At 51.4% G+C, this 25,480-nt stretch overlaps 1 protein-coding gene across 4 annotated transcripts in view; it reads left to right on the top strand.

The window, feature by feature from the left end:
• Positions 1–23,923, top strand: part of BTBD2 (BTB domain containing 2) — a 30,728-nt gene extending 6,805 nt beyond the window's left edge. The window contains exons 2-10 of one of the 4 annotated variants that reach the window (XM_081895725.1): positions 6,450–6,569; positions 8,558–8,714; positions 9,492–9,597; positions 11,610–11,807; positions 16,121–16,313; positions 18,312–18,399; positions 19,091–19,237; positions 19,578–19,666; positions 21,889–23,923. In XM_081895725.1, coding sequence (XP_081751851.1) covers positions 6,450–6,569; positions 8,558–8,714; positions 9,492–9,597; positions 11,610–11,807; positions 16,121–16,313; positions 18,312–18,399; positions 19,091–19,237; positions 19,578–19,666; positions 21,889–21,931 — 1,141 coding nt within the window. In that variant the 3' untranslated portion in view covers positions 21,932–23,923. The remainder of the gene's footprint in view (positions 1–6,449; positions 6,570–8,557; positions 8,715–9,491; positions 9,598–11,609; positions 11,808–16,120; positions 16,314–18,311; positions 18,400–19,090; positions 19,238–19,577; positions 19,667–21,888) is intronic. The other 3 variants (XM_081895724.1, XM_081895723.1, XM_081895726.1) reach the window with 3 other exon arrangements.
• The last annotated feature ends 1,557 nt before the right edge of the window (positions 23,924–25,480 follow it).

Genomic DNA, 25,480 nt, shown 5'->3' with positions numbered 1-25,480 from the left:
CGACACCCCCCCCCCCGCCCCATAAAGGGTCATTGGGCGGATGGGGGGGTCGCCCCCCTGGATTTTAGCCACGGCCATCATGCAGAAGCAAACCCCCCCATTTTATTCACGTCGGAACCCCCCTGGTTGGGGGCAGAGGAGCAACGCCCCCCCCCATGTTGGAGGGCCGCCACCCCCCACCTCAAAAGGGGTCATTCCATACTTACCTGGCAGGGGAGACACCTTGATCATGAAAAAGGCAACCCCCAAGTCGCCCTCCAAACGCCCCCCCCATGTTGGAGGGCCGACACCCCCCGCCCCAAAAAGGGTCATTCAGCATATGGGGGGTCGGCCCCCTGGATTTTAGCCACGTCAATCATGCAGAAGCAAACCACCCCCCATTTTATTCACGTCAGAACCCCCCTGGTTGGGGGCAGAGGAGCAACGCCCCCCCCATGTTGGAGGGCCTCAAAAAGGGTCATTCGGCGTATGGGAGGTCGCCCCCTGGATTTTAGCCACGTCCATCATGCAGAAGCAACCCCCCCATTTTATTCACGTCGGAGCCCCCCTGGTTGGGGGCAGAAGAGCAACGCCCCCCCCATGTTGGAGGGCCGCCACCCCCCGCCCCAAAAAGGGTCATTCAAACGCACGCCCCCCCCAAGTCGCCCTCCAAACGCCCCCCTATGTTGGAGGGCCCCAAAAAGGGTCATTGGGCGTATGGGGGGGGTCGGCCCCCTGGATTTTAGCCACCTCGATCATGCAGAAGCAAACCCCCCCCCATTTTATTCACGTCGGAGCCCCCCTGGTTGGGGGCAGAGGAGCAACACCCCCCCCCATGTTGGAGGGCCTCAGAAAGGGTCATTCGGTGTATGGGGGTCGGCCCCCTGGATTTTAGCTATGTCAATCATGCAGAAGCAACCCCCCCCCATTTTATTCACGTCGGACCCTCCTTGGTTGGGGGCAGAGGAGCAACGCCCCCCCATGTTGGAGGGCCGCCATCCCCCGCCCCCAAAAAGGGTCATTCGGCATATGGGGGGGTCGGCCCCCTGGATTTTAGCCACGTCGATCATGCAGAAGCAACCCCCCCATTTTTTTCACGTCGGAGCCCCCCTGGGCGTAGCGTGGGCGTAGCCAAGCGCCCCCCCCCACTGAATCAATAGAAATCAATAGAAATGCATAACTGCATATAAGGACTCTTGGATACCCCATAAAGGAAAAAGGGCAGATGGGTTTTGTTTACAACGCCCCCCCCCCAATAACAAATCCTGGCTAGGAGCCCCCCCCCAATACCCCATGCCTTTTTGAAATGGGGAGCAGGGGGAGGGGGGTTGTCAGGTTGTTGTTGTTTATGTATTTGGGGGCGACCCTGTCGGATGGGTGGGGCACAAATGAATGATCACAGCATTCGCGTTTTTATGTTGTGGTTTTGTGTTGCAACTGCCCTGAGAGCTGCCGGAGTAGGCGGTGTGCAAATTTTATGAATGAATGATATATTTGAGGGAGGGGGTCTCACGCCCACCCACCCCCAAGTCAATGGGCATTGCCATTCAGATAGTGTGAGCGCACTATGTCTTGTGGCCAGTTATACAGGACTTATCTGCCTCCCCCCCCCATATTTTACTCAAGTTAGCACCCCTGGTTGGGGGGCAGGAAGGGAGGGACAACCCCCCCCCACCGCTGACCTACTTAAAGGGGCGTGGAAAGAGGGGAATGGCCATGGGGCGTAGGGGCCTCTTACAGAGCCATGGGCCTTTTTCAAGGGGGAGGCTGAGAACAGTTAAATTTGGAGGGCTCTTAAGGGCACGTTATTATGGGGGGGGCAGCTTACAGTGGGGTTTTGAGTATGATTGGGGGGCGGAGAGAACTGTGCTGTACACATACCCCCCCCATAGGCTGTCATTCTTTGGATGTGATGGACTTGGCTGTTCTTTATAGTTGTTGTTTGTTATGAAAATATGGGTAAAGTTATGGGACAGGAAGCGTGGGGAGAGGGGGGCAGTTGTGGGTCCGAGAGAGGGGTGTGTGGGTGGGTGTGACTGGGGTGGGGCGGCTGCTGGAGGCTTTTGCTGCTGAGAAGGGCTGTGGGGTGGAAGGAGGCTTCATAGGGACAAATGGCTGTGCAACCCGCAAGGAAGCATCTGTGGGATGGGGTTTAAAGAGGATGCTGAAGGTCCCGGGTTCAATTCCTGACATCGGTGAATATTCCCTGCCTGGAATCCTAAAGAGCTGCTGCAAGCCAGTGTAGGCCCTACTGAGCTGTAAGGCTGATTCTTAGGTTCCCATGAGGTCGCAAATGCATCCTTGCTGGACTGTGTTGTTGTCTTATGCTATTGATTTTGTTTTTATGAATTATGGATCTCACTAGGATTAATCAGGTTGCACTATGCTGTGGGATTATATTTAATGGGAAGCAGACTAGAAACAAAATGAGTTTGCTTATTTGCCGCTGGCTTTCCTGATGCACTTGCAGGCAGAGCTGTAAGCTAGCAAGGAGTGAGCTCCAATTCTGGCATGTTAGAGCAGTGTTTCCCAACCTTTTTGGGGCAAAGGCACACTTGTTTCATGAAAAAAATCTCGAGGCACACCACCATTAGAAAATGTTAAAAAAATTAACTCTGTGCCTATATTGACTATATATAAAGTAACTCTCTTTCATAGGCATCAAATAAACACAAAGAAAGTACCGGTATTTTATAATTACTTTATTATGAAATAGTAAGTACCGTATTTTTAGGACGCTCCGTCCCATAGGACGCACCTACTTTTTTGGGGGGGGGGGAATAAAGGAAATTTTTTTTCCTTTATTTCCCCCCCCCAAACCAGGTCGGGGAACAGTGGGATGGCGGTGCTGCGCCTCCCCGCTGTCCCCCGAGCTTGTGGGGCTGGCCCATGTCTGCCTGGCGCGAGGGGCGCTCTGCTTCAGGGCGTCCCGCGCATCGGGCGGCAGGCTACAGTCCGCAGCATGGGGAACCCTCTGTTTCAGGGCGCCCCACGCGCCCCCGGGTGCGCAAGGCTTGCCAACACGAGCGCGGAGCATGGGGCGTCCTCCGAAGGGCGCCCCGTGCTCCGTGCTGCCGGCTGCCGCCCGCAAGCCTTGCGCTCTCGGGGGGAGATCCCCCGGGTGCGCAAGGCTGGCCAACACCAGCGCGGAGCATGGGGCGTCCTCCGAAGGGCGCCCCGTGCTCCGTGCTGCCAGCTGCCGCCCGCAAGCCTTGCGCTCTCGGGGGGAGATCCCCCGGGTGCGCAAGGCTTGCCGACACCAGCGCGGAGCACGGCCGGCCTGCCGAAGCGAGCGGCGATGGGATGTGGGAGGGAGCTCGCTCGCCGCCCCGCGTGTGCTCGCCTGTATGGGACTGCTGCATATTCCTGCATTGCAGGGGGTTGAAATAGATGGTCTTCAGCGTCCCTCCCAACCCTACAATTCTCTGATTTATGAACATAGGATGTCACGAACTCTACTGCCCCAGCTAAACAGACTGCTTCTCTGTAGTGGTGAAAACAATAGTCTCCTGACGAAGAGTCTCTGGCACAGAAAGCTCACCCTGCACATTTTTTCAGGTCCAAGCTGGTACAGAATTGGCCATGTGCTTTTAGAAAAATCAAGAACAAGCTCGTCATCTTGCCCCAGTTTAATTATTTTACATGTCACAAGACCAGCCTCGGGAGTCTTCGTGTTGAGGCAACTGGCCTTCAGTTTTTTGATGTGTTGATTTAAACAATATCTGAGTGTTTTAGCTCACTTCCCACCAGTGTCTCACAAGATTTCACCTGCAAAGCCCCCGAGGTGTAGAAACAAAGCCCCCTGCCCAATAAAACAGAACAAAGGTGTGTATGGTTGGGATGGAGGAGGCTTGCTCATGTTCTGCCAGCCTGCAATGTGACCAGTCTTCTCAGTTGTGGTCACATCCATACCCAGAGTGATTGAGAAGAGCTCTCTCTGCCAGGTACAACCTGCATCAGAGTTACAGGAATCAGCAAGAGGCCAGGTAACTTCCCCAAGAGCGTGTATATGGCTAAAGAGGCAAGAATTGTCCCTGGCCAGGCTGTTGTGCTCTCAACCCTTAAATGAGAGGTGGAGAAGCCACGGCTTTCCAGGTGTCCCTGGACTATCCAGTCCTACAATCCCAGACCACACTGGCCATGCCAGCTGGGGCTGGTAGGAGTTGGAGTCTAACGAGGGTTGATGGGCACCAACTCCTCGCACCCAATGCAGAGAGAGAGGCGGATGGAACCGTTTTACCTTTACCATAACAAAGAGCCCATGGCACTAGTCCTGAAGATGCGAATACTGCGAAGTGTGTGGGGGGTGCATGCCATGCAAACAAGGCTTCATCAGAGTTGGCAAAGGGACCTTCTGTCTTTCCTACTAACAAACTAATGGCAAAGCATCTCCCCTGCCCATTGACTCCGTTCCAAATTAAAAGCCTCCTGACCACGTGACCCTTAGCCCTGATGGGGTCCAGGCGACAGCTGGAGGCTCCTGACTCCGAAGGCTTCGGCGCTCTCCGCCTCCTCCTCCTCCTCCCTTTTGCGTAGGAGGGGCGGGGGCGGCTCCCCCTCCCTCCAGGCCCCTCCCCCGGCGCCCTGCTTAAGGGCCGGGGTCCGAGCGCCCTTAAAGGGACAGGCTGCGGAAGAGGACTTTGGTGGGACGCCAAGCTCTCGGCTGGGGAGCAGGGAAGAGCGTGGGCTCGAGGCGCGGCGGGTAGCAGAGCATGGCAGGAGCGGCGGGAAGAAGGAGGGGAGGTGGGCAGCCGAAGGGCACAGGCGAGCTCCTGCCGGCTGGAGCTTGGGGAGAAGAAGGGAGGCAGCGGCGGCTGAGCGGCGGGGGAGCACGGGAGGGCTCCTCCGGCCACTCCGCCGATTAGCTCGCAGGTGTGTTCCGTGCGGGGATCCGTCTGGCTTCTCCCGGCCGGTCCAACCCTGGGTGCGTGCTGGGGGCTTTAGAGCCGACGAGGCACCCTCTGCCTCTTCGGGCCGCCTATGGGCGCCTCACGTGGGGACACCTCAGTCTTCCGACGGCGCCGCTTCTTTAAAGGAGAGGTTGCCCTGCGCGTCGTTTCTGGGGAAGGGGCGCGATCGAGAGGCGGACCGAGGCCACCGGGCGAGCGGAGGCCAAGGCTTCCCCCGCCCCAGCCCCGCGCTCACCGCCGCCGCTGCCCCGCCTCTCGGCCGCCCGACTCGCCCGCCTCCCTCCCACGGCACACCCGGCAATGTATCGCGGCACACTAGTGTGCCGCGGAACACCGGTTGGGAAACACTGTGTTAGAGGTTCCGAGTTGCGGCTGGTTTCCCACTTATTACACAAAACTAGGGAGAAACTTGCCCTGGAAATATGCCACCATAATTCTAAGTTACCTAGGTCCACCGATAGCTTTATAGGAGGGCACCATATCCTTCGCTTCGCGTGCAGAAAGGCCCCAGGAAAGATGCAGCTAGTCTGCGTTCGGCTTGCTTGCTTTTGTTACAGACCTATGTGCTATTGGGCGGATAAATTGGTTGATTTTGAACCACCAGGATGTTCCTTCTGAGCATCTGGTTGTTCTTGGCTTTGGGCAAGAAAAATGATCCAGCCTTTAGGTGGAATGGATTAATTTTTTCTACAAGCGTTTTACGTCATGCGTTTTCTGAGCAAGCATGTCTCCTAATTGGTTGCTGTAGCAGTTAAAAGTATATCTGTTTGCAAATAGAGCTTTTGTAGTACCCAGGAGCGTAATTAAAAAAAAACAAAACCCATCTGATCTTGCAAGTTCCTGTGCCCTTTTACACTAGGGAAGTGATACCTGCTTCATGTCAGGGCAGCAATTGTGTTCTGAAAGGTTTCTGCCTGGTTCTCTATCCCTCTCCCTCCGCGTGTTAAGGACACTAAGCAAGACCATTGCCTTGAAGGTGGAGCGTCCAGAACTTTGCAGAAGTAAAGGCTGGTAGCTGCACATCGCAGATGGTTGTTGCTCCCGTGTTTAGAGAAGTAAAAGCCTGTTGGGTTTTACTTAAGTTCTTAATGCAGTCTAAATATTCACAACTTGCACTGTAAAACAAACAAACAATTTATTCTGCCATGAATTACAATGCCTGAATTTGGAAGTCATGTTTTTATTCGTGCTTCGTTCTTTTATGTTGAATAACACCTTTTGACAGCCTGTTTGAAGGGCTAAAGAGCGTAGTTTTCAATACATTTGTGTAACATCCAGGTATCACATGGTTGTCAGGGTGCCTGATAAGTTGATAACAACCACAGTGTAAAGAAACCTGATCTAAGTCTGTTCCTTTTTTAAAGCATTGTTTTTTTTGCTCTGTTGTGTGAGCTGTGCACCAGAGGTTCTGAAGAGGAAGAGTAACTTCAGGGCAGCGCACTGTGCAATACGGTTATAGCAAAATCTTAATTTGTGGTTCTTGTTGTGGGGAATGGACGAGATTCAGAGTGCAATCCAGTCAATGCCGGAACCTTCTTGTTTGTTCTTTCCAAATGTCAGGTTTGTGCTGGCTGTGGGCAGTGCGGTCTTTGATGCCATGTTCAATGGCGGGATGGCTACAACGTCCTCCGAGATAGAACTACCCGACGTGGAACCGGCTGCTTTCCTTGCTTTGCTGAAGTAAGCCCCCGCTTCCTCAGGAGGAACACAGTTCTCCAAAGAAACACCAGGCAATCGCTCTCCAGGGGCTGGATTCTAACAGCGGAGCGCTTGCTTCCCTTCTGCTTTTTTAAAATTTATTTTTAAAGCCACTAGCTCTCAGGGTTATATAGAAATTTGGGGGGAGGATTCTCAAGACGCCAAGCCTTCAGATTCTGTGCAACACCTTAAAGTGGCCTCCTGCCCTACAGCTGGCCTTTGCTTTTCTGTTGAAGTTCTCTTTTCCATCTCCCTCCTTCCTGTAAGTCCTTGAGCAGATTAAACCCTTTTCTCTTACGAGGCAGCAGGGCTGTGCTTCTGAGTCCTGGGCAGCCTTAAGAGATTGGGAGATTTGTCTTTAAGTTTGTCCCTTTACCACTGGGCCTGCCTTCGCCAAATGGTGCCCTCCAGGCATTGATTGGGGCTGATAGGAGTTGTAGGGACTCCCCAGGGTCTTCCAGTCTGACCCCCTGCAGTGCAGGAATCTCAACTAAAGCATCCAGGACACATGGCCAGCCAGCCTCTGCTTAAAAATCTCCAAGGAAGGTGAGTCCACCACCTCCCTAGGGAGACCGTTCCACTGTGGAGCAGCTCTTAACATCAATCGGAATCTCCTTTCTTGGTTCTTTGGTTTGGGTCTTCCCCTCCAGATCAGGAGAAAACAAGCTTGCTCCCTCCTCTATATGACAGCCCTGAGATATTGGAAGATGGCTCTCATCTCTCTTCTCAGTCTCCTCCTTTCCAGACTAAACATGCCCAGCTCTCTCAACCGTTCCTGATGAGAGAAGCTCCCTGATTCATCCCATGGCATCTTCAGCCAGGGGGTGAGGAAAAGACCCTGAGTCTGAAATCCTGGAGAGCTTCCAGCCAGTGTAGACAATACTAAGTTAGACAGAACCAGCCTCCTGACTCGGTATGAGGTAGCTCCCTGCTTTAGTAGAACGGAGATTTTTGTGTGAGAGAGAGTTTCAAGGAACATTTCAGCTCCAATGTTTTTGGCTGCAGTCCACAAGGAGTTTGTTCTATTTCATTTATTGTTTATTTCTGCAGTTTGTCGGTCCGCCTTTGTCATGTCGACCTGACCCCAGGGCAGTTTCCAACAGTTCACTAAGTACAATAAACACCTAAAAATGTAACGGTTGTTAAAAGCAATCCAACTAATAAAACAAGCGTAGACATACAGCATAAAAGCAAATAAGAGTAAGTTAATCCCAGAGGGTGGATTGTGTATGTGTGTTTGTGTAGCTCTTGGAAACCGAGCTTTTAACCGTGGAAAGCCAGACTGAATCAAGTGAATATACTTTTTAAAAACAAACAAAAATTGAAGGTTTGTTTGAGAGGCAGTATGGTGTAGTGGTTAGAGCGCCAAACTCGGTCTGAGGATAGCCAGGTATAAATTGCATCCCACCCTTAGTCACAAAGCTTGCCAGGTGCAGTTTGAGCAAGACACTGCCCCTCAGGCTAACATTATCCTCACACCCAACCCTGAGAGTTGAAATGGAGGAGGAGTTGGAAGCAGCTATTATTATTATTATTATTATTATTATTATTATTATTATTATTATTATTACCCTGCCCCTATGGTTGGGTCTCCCCAGCCTCTTTAGGCAGCTTCCAGCACAAACAAAAACATAACAAAACAAGCTATAAATGTTATTTAGCAAGTACGCATACCTGCCCTGCCCAGCCTAGCATGCTCTCCACTCAGAGAGGTCCATATTTAATTTTTAAAAAGAGGTTTCTAGTCCTCCTTGTGCCTGAAAATTGCAAGAAAGAGGAGGCTTCTGATGGTGTGCTATGACTGGGCTGCTGCTGAGTCATGTGCAAAATGGAGACCCCCCCCCAACCTCCCATTTATGGGCACGGAGAACCCTTCATACCTAGCAGCTAACTTATTCCATGCTAGGGCTGTATCCTTGTTTTTAATTGCAGCAGTGCTTTCTTTCTGCCCTCCCTGCTCTCGCTCCCAGGTTTCTCTATTCAGATGAGGTTCAGATAGGGCCGGAGACCGTGATGACGACCCTTTACACCGCTAAGAAGTACGCCGTCCCCGCGCTCGAAGCCCACTGTGTGGAGTTCCTCAAGAAGAACCTCAGGGCAGATAACGCCTTCATGCTCTTAACGCAGGTGTGCTTTCACAGGAGGTTCTGTACTGGCAGAGTGGTGGCCCCAACTGATCTGGAGGGCGTTGGAAAAGGTGGTGTAGGCCGTGCCGGCCAACCTCAACTGCCCCCCAGTTCTTTGCTGAGACAATGCCTTTCAAACTCTATGTGGAAAGGTTGCATCACTGGGAACTTCTTAGTTCAGAGAAGATAATGTCAATTATTATTATTTTATTATTTATACCCTGTTCATCCGGCTGGGTTGCCCCAGCCACTCTGGGCAGCTTCAAACACATATGAAAACATAGTAAAACGTCAAACATTAAAAACTTCCCAATACAGGGCTGCCTTCAAGTGTCTTTTAAAAATTGTGTAGTTCTTTATCTCCTTGACATCTGATGGGAGGGGCTGTTCCACAGGGTGGGTGCCACCACTGAGAAGGCCCTCTGCCTGGGTTTCCTGTAACTTCACTTCTCGCAGTGAGAGAACCCCCAGAAGACCCTCAGAGGAGGACCTCAGTGTCCAGGCTGAACAATGGGGGTGGAGATGCTCCGTCAGGTATACTGGGCTGAGGCTATTTAGGGCTTTAAAGGTCAGCACCAACACTTTGAATTGTGCTTGGAAACGGACTAGGAGGCATTGAAGATCCTTTAGGACCAGAGTTATATGATCCCGGTGGCCACTCCCAGTCACCAGTCTATCTGCCGCATTCTGGCTGCTGCCCTCCATAGAGTTACACCCCCCCCCCATATATTTTAATTAACCTTGTATATTTTTATTTCACCTGCTGGCTGTCTTTCAGGCCAGACTCTTCGATGAGCCCCAGCTGGCAAGCCTTTGCCTGGAAAACATAGATAAGAACACATCTGACGCCATCAACGCAGAAGGCTTCACAGATATTGACCTTGGTGAGTCGTCTACTTTGCAGGCTCAGTGGGGATCGTAGCGTCGGTCGGTTGCTTGGATAATTCTCTGTACTGCTTGGGTTCTGGCTTCCCTGAAGGGCTGGAATTGAGCCTGTGTGAATAAAGGAAAAGGCAGGGGACGCTGTACTATTAACAGAATGCTCCTTGAACATTTTCAAATTCATGATATGCATTTTTTTAATTTAAAACACACACACACACACACACACCCAAGTTGCTAGTCCCCATGGCTGCAAAGTATGCTGCCAAACAGTTCATGCAACACCCAGCAGGGAGAAGTAGCAGAATAAGACTTCCAGCAAAGGGGAGGGAGTTCTTGCTATGCCCCTGGGCAGATGTGCATAATTACAAATCTGATTCCTGCAGATTGGCACAGCAGTTCATGGTCGTTGTGTTGTTTGCTGGTGTGTGTGCATTTGCTGTTTTGGATACAAGCCTTTGAGGGTCCCAAGTTGGTCCCAGAAGCAACCGATTGAGGCTGTGCCAATTTGCGTCTGAGCTGAAGCGCCCCTTTGGGCTGCCAGTGGGGAAACTCTGCATGATTGAATGCTCCACCGTACAATATCTTGTTTTAAGATATTCCTGCACATAGAAAGCTTGTGCATCAAGGGTTTTGGCCTTGCCATATCCCTACACCCTACTTTTCTATGTGCATTGTGTGTCTTGTTTATTATTTATTTTAAATGCATGCAGGAGCATTGAAGCATGCAAGTTTGAAGCAAAACGACACGTAAACCAGGAGACAAGCCTCATTGGTCGGTATTTTGTGTCCCAGCTCAGTCGGTCTCTGCGTCAGGCGGCAGAGAGGACATTCTGTCCTTCCGTCTTCCACCAGCCGAATGCCACAATGCCCATTGTCTGGTGCACACAGGACGCTTGCCAACAGAGGTCTCGTTTGTGCTGCTACATTCCTCCCAAGCCTCGCAGGATGAAAAGGGCGAGTGGGAACAGGGCAGGGAAGCCAACAGTAGCAACGGTGGCTGGCTTGCCCCATGTGCTGCCTTCCTCCTTCTGTCACAGCATACCTCTGCAAATGTGCAGAGACTGATCAGTGCAGATTTGAGCCCTCATTCTTCCTCTGTGGCAGCGGTCGTGAGGCTGCTTTGGGGGAAAGTTCTGGTCTTCTTGGCAAGGAGATCAGATTGAGAGAGCCAAGCTCCCCGCTAGAACAGCCAGCCTTTGCTGTGTCAGATTGAGAGAGCCAAGCTCCCCGCTAGAACAGCCAGCCTTTGCTGTGTCGGGAGTGTTGCTGTTGCAACTCTCTGAGCTTCCTGTCCCACTGACCTGTTGATATTTCATCCAACAAGGTGCTTAACATGTTAGCTCGGGTGTCCCTGGGTGTTGCTGAACTGCAACTCCCATCGTCCATAGCCAGCTCAGGGATGGCAGGAATTTTACCCCCAGTGGGGTTTTGGGACTGGTCTGGAGAGTACGCGCCCAGCTCTGAGCCCTGAGGTTGACAGGACCTGGCCTTTGCCCTCACGTGAGAGCTGCATTTGCCCCAGAATTCTCTGCGACTCAGAGCAGTTGTTTCAGTTTGTGAAACTTTTCTCAAAGCTGTCTTTCAAGAACCAGTGAACCTCCCAGGTTCCTTCCTTTCCTGGATGAAAGAACAAATGGCAATGAAAACAGCTCCACACCGTCCCCGTTTGCCCTAATGTGTGGATAGGGGAGCCTGTGACCCTTTAGGGGGCAGGGGGCACCAGCTCCCAGAAGCCCCAGCGTTGTCAGTGGTCGGGATGATGGGAGTTGGGGTCCCGTCAGCATCTTAGATGCTGCAAGAAAGAGATAGCATTCCCTGCTGTGTGCAAGAGATTGGAGCATGCCTCTTCTCAGATCAGGGATGAGGAACAACGGTGAGCTGGCAGCTGGTGTGGCTGGTGGAAATGGCTGCCCAGCAACATTGTGGAGAGCTGTGGCTGCCCCTCTTCCCTGCCCTCAAGCCCTATATTGCCAGGGCCTGCAGCTGACGCCCCACTTTCCTTGCCCGACAGATACACTGGTGGCTGTCCTGGAGAGGGACACCCTTGGCATCCGCGAGGTGCGCCTCTTCAACGCAGTGGTCCGGTGGTCCGAGGCCGAGTGCCAGCGGCAGCAGCTGCAAGTGGTCCCAGAAAACAAGCGGAAAACTCTAGGCAAAGCCCTCTCCCTCATCCGCTTCCCCTTGATGACCATCGAGGAGTTCGCAGCGGGTAAGCGGGGAGCCCTTCTTGAAATCCAGGGGGTCTGGAGGCTTAGCAGTTGAATGTCACAGGACCCTAAGCAGCCGTGTATCCCAAGTCCAGGGTGTCCGCCCTGGAGCCCTTTCAAGCCCTGCCCAGGATTGAACCCGGGACTTTCTGTTACTGAAGAGCGGAGTCCCCTTTTGGACCACTCGAGGGAGTATCACAGCTGAATGAAGTCGCAAGCAGGATTCAAAATGTAAGCAGCAGAAGGGAAAGACGCCGATTGCAAGAGAGGAAATAACTGTGGGATGTAAATGTGTCACGTAATGCAGCAGGAAAAAAGGGTGGGAACAAAAACATCATGGAGTTAAGGCTTAAGGAAAATAAGTATTAAAGTTGAAGTTTTCTTTTTAATTTAATACAAAATTAATATTAAAAAGAGCCTAGGACCTTCTGGAAAGCAGGTGCTCTACTGCCAAATTCTAGGGTCCTTCCCCTAAATTTAAATTAAGATTCTAGTCCGCATGGTCATCCATAAACGGCCAGCTTAAACAGGAACAGAGGTAGCTGCCTTTTGCCGAATCAGACCTTTGGCCATTCTAGCTCAATATTGTCCACACTGACTGACAGTGGCTCTCCAGGGATTTGGGCAGGAAGTCCTTCTCAGACCTACCTGGGGAAGCCTTTGGGGATTGAACCTTCTGCACGCAAACAGGGTGCTTGCTCTCTTTCACAGAGCAATGGCTAGTCCTGAGTCACCCTGTGGATTATTTCACTGGAAGCTGTTTTGGCCTGTTCCCCTTCTCCCCAAGGCTGCTTGCGGAGAAATAAAAGCCATTAAAATAAATGTGCAGAGTTACGTGTGCTGCCAGCTCGCGCAGCCCCACAAATGTCTCCTGGGAACAAAGAGGCACTTTTGCCGCTTGCCGTGGAGGGCAAATATCGAGGGGGAAGCCAGGCAGTGATGCGGAGCAGGAAATATTCCTCTGCGGCCGCCGTTTCTTCTCCATGGGAAAATTCAGTTTCTGAAAAAATGGATTAGTAACACAATGGGAACTACAGGAGTCAAACTGGTTAGTTTCCATGTTCTAATGAACGGCATCTTTTAAAGATCTCTTGCAGGCTTCTCATGAACACCTGGTTGGCCCAGCGTGAGGGCAGGATGCTGAATCAGGTCCCAACTGATTTTGAGGCAGCGTCGGGAAGTTTTCCAATTTATTCCCCCCGCCCCCTTGAAAACCCACATCAGTGGGGCTGGCTCTGGAGGGCAACTTGTGGTGCTGTGACAGAAGGGCTCAGGATGCTTGCAAGAACCAGAGGGTTGAGTGGATTGGGCGTAGCGCCCCCTTTCTCTCTCTCCCCCCCCCCATCCCTGGTTGATACAAGTTCATTGACTGGTTCATCAGCAAAAGTGAAAGGGGTTTATGGCAGGAACATGTAGGACTGTGTAAGACAGTTGGTGTTGATAACTCCCAACGTTGCAGTTTTGATCCCCTCACGGTCCCTTCCAGATCTGCGCTTCTGTTGTTCTATTTATTGCATCTACATCCCACATTTTCTCCCAAGAAGCATGTGCTTCTCCCTCCTCCTCATTTAATCCCCACAGGGGATTAACTGCAAGGGAAGTTAGGCTGAGAAACAGTTATGGGCCGCAAGGTTGCTCTGTGAGCTTCATGGCCAAGCGGGAATTCGAACCCTGGTCTCCCAGATCTTATGCCACTAGACCACAGTCGCTGCTGTGAGGAAACTATTAGCAAACCACAGTTACCAGGATTACCTGGGGGAAATTGTGATGGTTCAGAATGGTATAGGTAAAAGGTAAAGGGCTCAGGATGCCCTTTAGGTCCTGACCATTAGGTCTAGTCATGGCTGACTCTGGGGTTGCAGCTCTCACTTTATTTATCTCGCTTTATTGGCCGAGGGAGCTAGCGTACAGCTTCTGGGTCATGTGGCCAGCATGACTAAGCTGCTTCTGGCAAACCAGAGCAGCGCATGGAAACGCCGTTCACCTTCCCGCTGGAGCGGTACCTATTTATCTACTTGCACTCTGATGTGCTTTCGAACTGCTAGGTTGGCAGGAGCAGGGACCAAGCAACGGGAGCTCACCCCATCGCGGGGATTCGAACTGCCGACCTTCTGATCGGCAAGTCCTAGGCTCTGTGCTTCAACCCACAGCACCACCCACATCCCCAGAGTGGTATAAGAGTGCTGTAAATGTATATTGTGGATGCAGCACCCGCTGGCTTGGCTCTGACTGGGTATTTTGCCAGCACGCGATGAGGCGTCCTCGGCAGCCATTCTCCAGCCAAACATTCACACACACTACTTGGGGGCAGAGAATCCGGCCTCTGCAGTCCCGATCTTTCTGAACAGACCAGCAGCTGTGCTGCCGCCACACCTTTCCCTCCAGAGCAAATATTTGCTGAAGGGCTTTGCGGCCAGGAACTGTTGGCAGCACACAAAAGCTGTGAAGCAACTGCCCGGCCAGGCCGTGGATTTTGGATAAAGTGTGAGAGTGTATGATGTGGGCAGGAGGACACTGTCCATCATAGAATCACGGAATGGTAGAGCTGGAAGGGACCCCCCCCAAAGGTCATCTAGCCCAGCCCCCTGCATGGCAGGAATCTCAGCTAAAGCTTCTGGGACAGAGGGGAAGGGCCATTGCTCAGCAGCAGAGCATCTCCAGGTGGGATGGGAATGCCCTCTGTCTGAAGCAAAGTTGGAAGGACATCTAATTCAGGGATACATAAGGCCAAGGGCCACATGACCTGAGGCACATGACAGTGGTGGGCGGGGCCAGACGCTAGTGTCTGTGCATACTACTACTTCTAAGTTTATATGCCACCCATCTGACTGGGTTACCCCAGCCATTCTGGGCAGTTTCCAGCAAATTAAAACACAGTGAAACATCACACATTTAAAACTTTTCCTATACAGAGCTGCCTTCAGATGTCTTCTAAAAGTCAGATAGTTGTTTATTTCTTTGACATCTGCTGGGAGAGTGTTCCACAGGGCGGGTGCCACCACCGAGAAGGCCCTCTGCCTGGTTCCCTTTAATCTCATTTCTCACAGTGAGGAAACTGCCAGAAGACATTCAAGGTGGACTGCAGTGTCTGGGCTGGACGATGGGTGTGGAGACGCTCCTTCAGGGATACAGGGCCGTTTAGGGCTTTTAAAGCTCAACACCTTCAGTTTCATTAGATGACCCTGATTTCTAGCATTGCAGGAAAAGGAGAGGGTCATTTCTCCTGTCCTTATTTTCTTCATGTCTTGTGTCAGCTTTGTAAGCTCTTTCCTAGAAACATGGTAGCAGTGAATTGTGGTTTTGGAGTGGAGAGATATTATGTAGTAGTAGTAGTAGTAGTAGTAGTAGTAGTAGTAGTATATTGCCGTGTGCCCGCAGGTCTCAGGGCAGTTACGACTATACTTGGGTTTAGCTCCCCATAGCAATCTGCTCCGTGACCCTGAACAGTTGCCCAAACATGTTCTCCCTCTTCCTCTCTCGGGTAAGAACACCCTAAAGAGTCCTGCAGATGGATGAGGACAACAAGGGGCCCACCTCGTCCAGCCTCCTGTTCCCACATTGGCCAACCAGATGCCTCAAGGGGAGCCCTCAAGCAGGACCCGGGCGCAAGAGCAACTCTCCTCTTTTGTGATTCTCAAACCCTGGTATTCGGAGGCATTTACTTCCTCCGACAGTTGGGAGAGAGTACAGATGCAGGAGCTTGTAGCCATGAATCGCCTTCTCCTCTGTGAATATGTCTAATCCTCGTTTGAAGTCACCCAAGTTGGTGACCATCCCTGCGCCTGGCAGGAGCAAATCCCACAGTATAAACTGCACAATTAAACCACAAAATTCCCTTCCGGAGTAACCTTGGCCGGATGTGACTCGGTTGTGACAATTCAATATTTTTACAGGTTTTTTTTTTTAAAAAAAAGGTAGTTCTTGATGTCTTGCGACTTGCTGTCATCTTAATTGATTATAGTCTAGTAATGATTTGGTGTAATCACTGAAGGGGATTATTTGGTAATAGTTTGAGAGTTAATTTTGCTGCGTAATGTTATATTCCCAATGGATTATCGAACGTTACATTATTCAGTAGAAGCTGTTTATTTTTCATTACGACCTGCTTGCATCGGACGGGGTTGCTAGAAGCTGCGTGAGCTTCTTTGTACATTTTGTTGTTTCTTTGGCTTGTAAATGGCCTCATGCAATATGGAAACAAATTAAAAGCGAAATGAAATTAAAAGAACAAGGGAGGGACCAAGTAAAAAAACCAGTAAACGTGGCATTGAAGCTCACGCTGTCCTTGTTGACGTTTCCTGCTGCCTTTCCCCAGGGCCAGCTCAGTCGGGCATCTTGACCGACCGCGAAGTGGTCAGCCTGTTCCTGCACTTCACTGTCAACCCCAAGCCGCGGGTGGAGTTCATCGACCGCCCCCGCTGCTGCCTGCGTGGGAAGGAGTGCAGCATCAACCGCTTCCAGCAGGTGGAGAGCCGCTGGGGGTACAGTGGGACCAGCGACCGGATCAGGTGGGACCTGGGGCCCTGACGCCACTTGCCTGCTTGTCCAGCTGGGTTGGGAGGGAGGGAGGCTTCTGCAACACCTGGAGCAGGCACCAGGGTTCTCCAGATTCTGGCGCCTTCCAGGCATTGCCAGACTACGACTCCCAACAGTCAAGGGTGATGGGACGCAGGAGTCCAGCGTCTGGAGCGTCCGAGGTTCTCCATCCCGGATTTAAAAAGCAGCATTTCCCTTAAGGTCCATAAATAGTAACACCCTAGAGGTCCCAGCCCCTAAGAAAGTCAGATTAGCCTCAACCAGAGCCAGGGCCTTTTCAACACTGGCTCCGGCCTGGTGGAACGCTCTGCCTCATGAGACCAGGGCCCTGCAGGATCCGATTTCTTTCCGGGCCTGTAAGACAGAGTTGATCTGCCTGGCCTTCGGCTTGGAGTCAACTTGATCCCCTTCCCCTCTTTCCTTTCTCCTTCTGTGATGGAACTCCTATTTGGGGACTTCCCTGGCTTTTTTCTGGCCCACGTAGGACCAGTCTGGATAGTTGGCCTTGGTGAAGAATTGATGTTTTCACCCCCAAAAAAGTTTTTGATTTGAATTCCTACTGTAAGGAGGCTGCATTTTAATGTTGTATTTTAATCTCGTTTCTAAGTTGTATTTCAATCAATTGTTTTTATACCAGTGTTATCCGCCCTGGCTGGGGAGGGCGGGGAAAAATAAAAGGCAAGAGATGAAAGAGCGCCTCTCCTGAGAACAGGGAATGCATCTTCTTAGACCAGGGGAGGGGAAACCTGTTGCCCTCAAGGCAATGTTCGAAATTTGTGAGGTGCCCGGCACACTTTGCACCTGGATACCGGCCGTTTGCAACCAAGTGAAGATGCCTGGGCACTAGGATGGCACCTGACCTCTCCTCCATCCAGGGATCCTTGGATCAGGACCTGTTTTCACACACTAAGGCTCCATCCTGTAGAATTCTATCGGTTATATTTTATCCACCCAATTGGAATGAATTTCACAACCAAAATGCATTTTTCTGTTCATCCTGAGCAGGAGCAGGGAACAGCGTTATAGCAAATTGTTGTCACTTGTCTTTGCTTCCCGCCCCCTGCCCTGCTCACAGTTGTGAATAATATCCCCACGTTATGAATGCTCCATGTCACCATTAGGAAAAAGAGGTCGGAATAGGCCAATATATATGTGGGCTGTCTCTGGGTCAAGGGACTTTTCTTCTTTCAGTTCTCAAAGTTTTTAAGCCAGCTCAAGGCATCCGAACCAGCCAGATGTTTAACTGAGAATCCACAGTCAGTCCCTCATTTTAAAAACAAGACTTTATAGCTGTCTTGCTCAAAAATGGCAACTAGACATTCCATTTTGGCAACTGTAACCTTGATTGGGGGACGTGGGTGGCGCTGTGGGTAAAACCTCAACGCCTAGGACTTGCCGATCGCATGGTCGGCGGTTCGAATCCCCGCGGCGGGGTGAGCTCCCCTCGTTCGGTCCCAGCTCCTGCCCACCTAGCAGTTCGAAAGCACCCTTAAGTGCAAGTAGATAAATAGGGACCGCTTTATAGCGGGAAGGTAAACGGCGTTTCCGTGTGCTGCTCTGGTGCTGGCTCGCCAGAGCAGCTTCGTCACACTGGCCACGTGACCCGGAAGTGTCTCCGGACAGCGCTGGCCCCCGGCCTCTAGAGTGAGATGAGCGCACAACCCTAGAGTCTGTCAAGACTGGCCCATACGGGCAGGGGCACCTTTACCTTTACCTAACCTTGATTTCAGGAGCCTTTTGGCACCCAGCTTATATATCTGAGTTTCTGACACTGCCTCCATGAGTTGCTGGTTCCTCCTTGCGTTGGCCCCCGGCCACCTTGGCTGGTGTGTCAGGGATGCTGCGAGCAGGAGTCTGGTATCATCTGCGAGACCCCCAAGCCCCACCTTCCAGAGCAACCTTCGCTTGCCTGTAACCAGCAAGATTCTTCTGTGCTTGATCTTCTGTACTTTCCCTCTCCAACCCTCCAGGTTCTCTGTCAACAAAAGGATATTTATCGTCGGATTCGGGTTGTACGGATCCATCCACGGCCCAACAGATTATCAAGTAAATATACAGGTAGAGAACTCTCCAGGTTTTGACTTGGGGCAGGGGCGGGCAAGTTGGGGCAAGGACAAAGATCAGCGAAAGGGGCCTGGCAGGTGTACAGATAAAAGGGGGATCTGTTGAGAAAGAGAGGAAGGGAGAGGGGCGTAACTGACTCCCATCTGCTTTTCTGTCCATCCACCAACTGATTGTTGTTGAGGAAATGTGGTACCCAGGGATGGAAGGCAGTGGAGGGAAGTTTTCCCACAAATACTTTTTAGGTGCTTGTTTTTGAAGAAAAGTGGGGCATCCAGTGGCTGAGTGGAAGATCCCATAGTAAAGGCAAAAGCCCAGAAAATCCAGGGTGGATTGACTTTTATTTTAAAAAGTATTTCATGTTGTTAAAAACAACCGTGTGTGTCTGAGCGCATACTGCAGAGCAGACAGCATTGGTGAGATCAGAGTTTCCAAAGCGTGGGTCTCCAGCCGCTTTTGGACTAAAACTCCCATCCTCCCTACCTAGCGGGATCCATGGTCAGGGATGATGGGAATCGTAGTCCCAAAACAGCTGGAGGGCCAAGTTTGGGAAGCCCAGGGCTAGGTGGACTCGGAGTTCTGGCCAGGGAGAGGAGTTTACATCTTCATTTGCAGAGATGTCGTGAGTTTAAAAGGTTTCCCTTTCTTTCTCTTTTTCCCTTTCTCTTCCTGCACTGCCTCCCCCCAGATTATTCACACCGACAGCAACACAATCCTGGGCCAGAACGACACCGGCTTCAGCTGCGATGGGTCTTCCAACACTTTCCGGGTCATGTTTAAAGAGCCCGTTGAGATCTTGCCCACTGTCAGCTACACAGCCTGTGCCACCTTGAAGGTAACTCTGCATGGGGGGGGGGAGCCTTTTCTGCCCTTCAGGGAGAGGGTGCAAACATTCCCAGTCCTTTTATATTTGGTTCTGAAGATATGCTTTGTCCTGGCTTGGGAAGGTGAGGAGGAGGGCGACCGCCACAGTCCACTGGTCTTGTGGCTCACTAGCTGCCTGTTCCTATCATTATTTTATTTTAAAATTCCATTTATTATTCCATTTATATCCGCATCTTTTGTACAAGTCTCTCCATTTTATCCTCACAACAAACCCGCAAGGTAGGTTTGGCTGAGAGACGGTGACTAGCCCCAAATCACCCATTTCTGTGGTTTTGTTCTTGTTTTCGTAGTCTTGGGCGAGTAGAATGGCAAGTGGGCTCCTAACGGTGTTAGAAACTCGAATATATAAGCCAATCGCCAAAGGGTACCTTAAACTGAGGTATGTCTAGGTGCCTATCCCCCTCCCCCGATGGTGTTTGTATAGTGCTAATAGTTGTTTTCATATCTATACCGCTTTATATTGTAAAGTAAAAATCCCAAAGCGGTTGACAACACATCCCAGAAACAAACAAATTCAAGAATAAAACAAATTCAAATTTCAAGGAATATATTTCAGATCCTTCTCTCAGGGACATTTTGCCTTCCTTCCTTCCTTCCTTCCTTCCTTCCTTCCTTCCTTCCTTCCTTCCTTCCTTCCTTCCTTTCTTTCTTTCTTTCTTTCCCTACCTAATTACTTACTTACTTACTTACTTACTTACTTACTTACTTACTTACTTACTTACTTACTTTATAGAGCTTCCCCCTAGGAGAAGGGCTCTAGGAAGGCAGGATGGCAGAGTGGTTAGAGTGTCAGACCTGGGAGATCAGGGTTCAAATCCCCACTCAGTCATGAAGCTCCCTGGGCGACCTTGGAGTCAGTCCCAGCCCCTTAGCCCACCTCACAGGGTCGTTGTAGGGATTAACATGGGGGGGTTTAAAGCATGCAATCCATGGAGAAAAAGGTGGGAGTTAAATGTAAAAAAATCAGCTCTTCTCCTGACCTGCTCAAGGAAGCTGGAGGGGCCAGTCAGAGGGAGATGTCTGTAGCCCACCTGGTGGCCAGAGATCTCCATAGGGTCGCAATTGGACTTCCGCCAGTCGCAAAACAGGCCTGGTGCCTGGGTAATTTCTAACAGTGGTTCCTAAATGTTCCCAACATGGACCACCCACCCTTTACAGCTAGTTGACTGTTCTGTCCCAACATCCGACACAGGTCTCTCTTGTGTGTGGGGTCGCCAGCCTTGTAATTGCTCAGGTCAAAATCGCAGCTGTGGAGCTCACTAACCTAAACGGCCTCGGCCCAGTATACCTGAAGGAGCATCTCCACCCCCATCGTTCTGCCCGGACGCTGAGGTCCAGCTCCAAGGGCCTTCTGGCGGTTCCCTTGCTGTGAGAAGCCAAGTTACAGGGAACCAGGCAGAGGGCCTTCTCGGTGGTGGCGCCCGCCCTGTGGAACGCCCTTCCAGCAGAGGCCAAAGAGAAAAATACCGTATTTTTCGCTCTATAGGACGCACTTTTTCCCCTTCAAAAATGAAGGGGAAATGTGTGTGCGTCCTATGGAGCGAAGACACCATAGCCCCGCGACCCTCTCCCGGTTGGAGAGGTGACGCGCGGCTCAGGCAGGTGCCTCCATAGCCGCGCGTCACCTCTCCAGCCGGGAGAGCTCGCGCGGAGCTAAAGCAGCCCCTCGCGACCCTCTCCCGGCTGGAGAGGTGACGCGCGGCTATGGCAGGAGCCTCCATAACCGCGCATCACCTCTCCAGCCCGGAGAGCGCGCGCGGAGCTAAAGCAGCCCCCCGCGACACTCTCCCGGCTGGAGAGGCGACGCGCGGCTATGGCAGGAGCCTCTCCGCTGCGCCTTTCCGCTGCTCCCAGACCTGCTCTTTGGGGCTGGTGGTGGGCTTCCCCCCGCCAGCCCCAAAGAGCAGGTCGAAAGGAACCTGAAGCCAGGAGAGCGAGAGGGGTCGGTGCGCACTGACCCCTCTAGCTCTCCAGGCTTCCAAGGTAGCCACCTGAACGCACCTTAAATGGCACCTTGTTTTAGAGCGGGAAAACAAGAGGGGGAAAATTCTCCCTCTCTCTGCGCAGCGCTTCCTGCCGCTTTGCTGAAGGGGCACTGGTCAGAGAGCGGAAGAATTTTTTTCCCTTGTTCTCCCCCCTCTAAAACAAGGTGCGTCCTATTGTCCGGTGCGTCCTATGGTGCGAAAAATACGGTAACTACCAAACTTTTAGAAGACATCTAAAGGCATCCCTGTTTAGGGAAGCTTTTAATGTTTAATAGGTTATTGTATTTTAGTGTTTTGTTGGAAGCCGCCCAGAGTGGCTGGGGAAACCCAGCCAGATGGGGGGGGGGTATAAATAATAAATTATTATTATTGTTATTATTATAACTTCAGCTTTGGGGGGCTTTAAAGAGAGGATTGGACAGATTTGTGGCAAAGAAATCTATTGATGGCCTCGGAAAATGCCTCCGAAAACCCCAGGAGGGGAGAATTGCTCTTGTGCTTTGAGTCCTGTGTGAGGGTTTACCCCGGCAGCCTCTGGTCGGCCACTGAGAGCAGGATGCTGGCCTGGGGCCTGACTGCAAGACTGCTTACGTGCTCTCTCCCTTCTCTCTCCCAGGGCCCCGATTCCCACTACGGCACCAAAGGGCTCCGCAAAGTGATCCACGAGTCGCCGACGACGGGCGCCAAGACCTGCTTCACCTTCTGCTACGCCGCCGGCAACAACAACGGCACGTCCGTGGAGGACGGACAGATCCCTGAGATCATCTTCTACACATAGGGGCCACCGCGGGGGGATAGCTCGCTGCCGGGCGGACGGCCATGTGCTGCCCTCCTCCTCCTGCCTCATCTCTCCCCCTCCATGCGCACCCCTTGCGTGTCCTTCCCAGCTGAAACCGCAGGCCGTCCTCTGCCGTGCTGGCAGGAGGGCTGCTAGCCGGGGCTGGGGGCCCAGCAGGGCCGACACCGGGAGCCCACTGACGGGACGATTCGCTGGCCTGAGTCGGGCCGGGACGGCGGCTAGCAATTCCTTCTGCCCAGGCCGGCAGCTCGGCTCTACCATTGCATCGTGAACGTAGCCGCTTCTACATCCAGCTGTTGCCGTGGGGAGGCGGGGGCAGACTCGCTCTTGCGGATGGACAATCCCTGCCAAAGGAAGCCCCCCTCTGTGCCAGGATCAGGCCGGACAGGGGGATGTGGCAGGGCAAGGAGGAACTGTGTTTCTGACCGCTTGTCAGCTGGCAAGGCTTGACCCAGAACGCCCTTTCTGCAGGACCCTGCTCCTGCCCTCGCCGGACAACTACCTTATCGTGTCACGGGACAGATTTTTTGGGGAGGGACTCGTCCCTGAACGCGAGGCAGTGAGGGCGATTCGCAGCCACAAAAAAACTTGCCTTGTTTGAAGAGTATCGGGAGTGGCTGAAGTCCCTGGACTCTGATCGTCAATATGTTGCTTGCTGCTAATAATAATAATAATAATATAGTGCAACTCAACAATGCATTTTACTCTTCTACGGTCTCCTTTTGAGTCTGGTTCCCATTCGCAAGCTGGTGTCGTGACTGATTTGCTCGTTTGGGGGTTGGTTTTCGAGCTGGGAGACGCCTCGCTAGGGCTACGACGAGCTGCGTTTCCCAAAAACCCAGCAGCCAAACAGAGGTTTAAGAATCCCCACCCCTAGAAAACCCTGGGCGTCTTGGTGACCTGACAGAAATGCATCAAACCTAGAAGGCTTTTGTGCTAAAGTTGGGATCCCCACCAGCACTGATGGGACAGTTCGTTTGCCCATTCCGTCCCCCCCCCCCCGTGAAATCTCCTGCCTGTGGAAACCTGTAAGCAACTTGCCTTGGGTATGCAGCTGTCATCACCTGAATCCTAGCTGTGCTCGAAAGCTGGCACTGCTGGGCTTTTTAAAAAAATAAATGCAAAAAGTTTCTTTGTGCTAGAGCACCCAGTGCAAGTCCCTATGTTTGTTACCTGCACTTGTGAGCCTCAATATGGCCAGTATGGATAATGGAGCCATTCCTCAGCTACCAGCTTCTCATCGGTGCAAAAGCCTTTTGTGTCTCTCTGGCTTCTTCCGAAGAGTGCGCTAGTGCATGTTGTTGCAGAAGTGGCGCATCAGTTTTGGAGGGGCTTTCAACTGCCTCTCTTCATTTGCTCTCCACCCCACCCCCCTTTTTTGAGCTGTGTACATAGACAGTCTGTATATAGAGATCACTGAGTAGGTTCTAAACATAGCTACTGACTTTTTGGGTGGCTGAGTAGCTTAAATTTAACTACCGTTGCAGCCCCGCCTCCCAAATTGGAATCTCACTAATGCGCCCTTCTTGGTTATAGGATGTTTTTGGGATGGTGGTGGTTTGTTCACACCAGTCGAAGGCAGAATCCTGTCCAGTCGATGGTTCCTGGGCCCTGATGCGAATTCTGCCCTTCACAAACTCGCTTGCCCACCATGCCTAGCCCCCAACCTCTTGGAAGGTCCGACGCGCCTGGAAATTTGCTCATGTTAATTATGACAGAAATATAATGAATGTATCAGATGTGCTATATATACATATTATATATATATATATATAATTTTCAGTGTTCACCCTGGTTTCTCTCTTTCTGATTTGTAAATAGGAAAATCCAATAAAAGGCAGGTTGTCTTTCAGCAAGGGATTCTTTGTGATTCAAAGGGAGAAAGAAAGGGGCGGTATGCACACATACTGCAAAAGCAGGGAAATTTTAAAACGGCGGAGGGTGATTCTTTCGCAGACCAGGCCTGGTCCTTTGCGTATCAATAGGGAGAGGGAAACTCCATTCTGAATAGTTTGCCTTCGTCGCCTGCCACATATTTTGGACTACCAATGTCTGCACCCAGCTCAGCGACTTAATAACTTGGGTTTCCCCAGTGCGGCTCTAAAGGTAGTTCGGTTGCATTTCCTGGCAAGCGACGGAAGACGTGTCCATTTCTTTTTTTAAGAAAGGAAACCTCAGCCTCAAAAACTCCTAAGCCAGGTGGGCAGGGTATAAATAATGAAATGATTGTTTTAAAAATGATTGTTTTGCTGCATGTTTTTGCTTTGTCCTGTGAGCTGGGAAGTGTGATCCAGGATTGTGCTCACATGATCAAAGGCACTCTTGCCACCCTGGAAGCAAAATAATGGTGCCTGCGCATCTTGGTTGGCGGGGGCTCAAGGTACAGTGCTCCCTGTCTTGATAGCCCTTAAAAACATGAGGAATCGACTGTAAAACGAAGAGATGAAAATGGTGTTTACGGAAAAATTGGAGGCCTTTTTGGGACTATCTCAAAAGTAGTATAGCAACATGAAACCACGAGGATTCGAGGGAGCAGCGGGGGGGGGGGAATGACAAGACGTGGGTTAGTAACAAAAATGTAAGTGCATATATATTGTACGTAAATTTGCTACCTTTGAAAAACCTTAATAAAAATTCATATATTTTAAGAAGCCATGGGACTGCTCCCAGTTGAGTAGATCAACTGGGGGAGAAGAGAAAAGTTCCTTCTGGCAATAAATGAGGGTGAGGGGGAGTTTCACAGCAGCACCTCACTTTCAGCATCGACTGCAAAGGAAATCCACTTTGCTGGGCGTCAATGTCCAAAGTGGGCAAGCTTCAAGCTTGCAGGAACTAATCTTTGGCTTTTTAAAAAATCAAAACACAGCTTTTATGAATGTACCAGGTGCACCAGAATCAATGGCCTCTCAGATACTTTAACAGCCCTGTCTGAAAGCGCGTGTTGGAAAACCTGGTGGAATAATCCCCCCCCTTTTTTCTGCAATTGGAGTTCTCTTGGATGTTACTGGACCCCCAACTTCCTGGCCAACGGGAAGCAGCGATGGCAGCATGAGCCCACCCATTCCTCTTGCAAGCAGCTCAGAAGTTGTGTGCTTTGCTGGCGCACCTCCATGCGCAAGCACAGTCTACCTTGGATTGCCACCAAATGCAAGACTGGTTCATGCACGGTGCTTGTGGGGTTTCTGTTTGGGAGGAGGGCTTTGGTTCAGTGCTTAGGAGCAAGCGCAAGATCGCGGCTTCAGTTTCCAGGCAAGGCTCGGAGAGACCTGAAACCTTTGCTGCTGCCGATCAGTGTCGACAATACTGAACTAGCTGCTGCAACTCTTTGTTCCTGCTAAATCGGCCCTTTATTTAGAATCATCAGGACCAGCATGGCTAGGAATATCTGCTGCCTGAACTCCCAAATAGT

This window comes from Podarcis melisellensis (genome assembly GCF_964234715.1).
Source record: "Podarcis melisellensis genome assembly, chromosome: 18".
In the NCBI taxonomy this organism is placed as follows: Eukaryota; Metazoa; Chordata; class Lepidosauria; order Squamata; family Lacertidae; genus Podarcis; species Podarcis melisellensis.
Note: the sequence above shows the minus strand (reverse complement) of the source record. Positions and strands in the feature narration are given on the sequence as shown.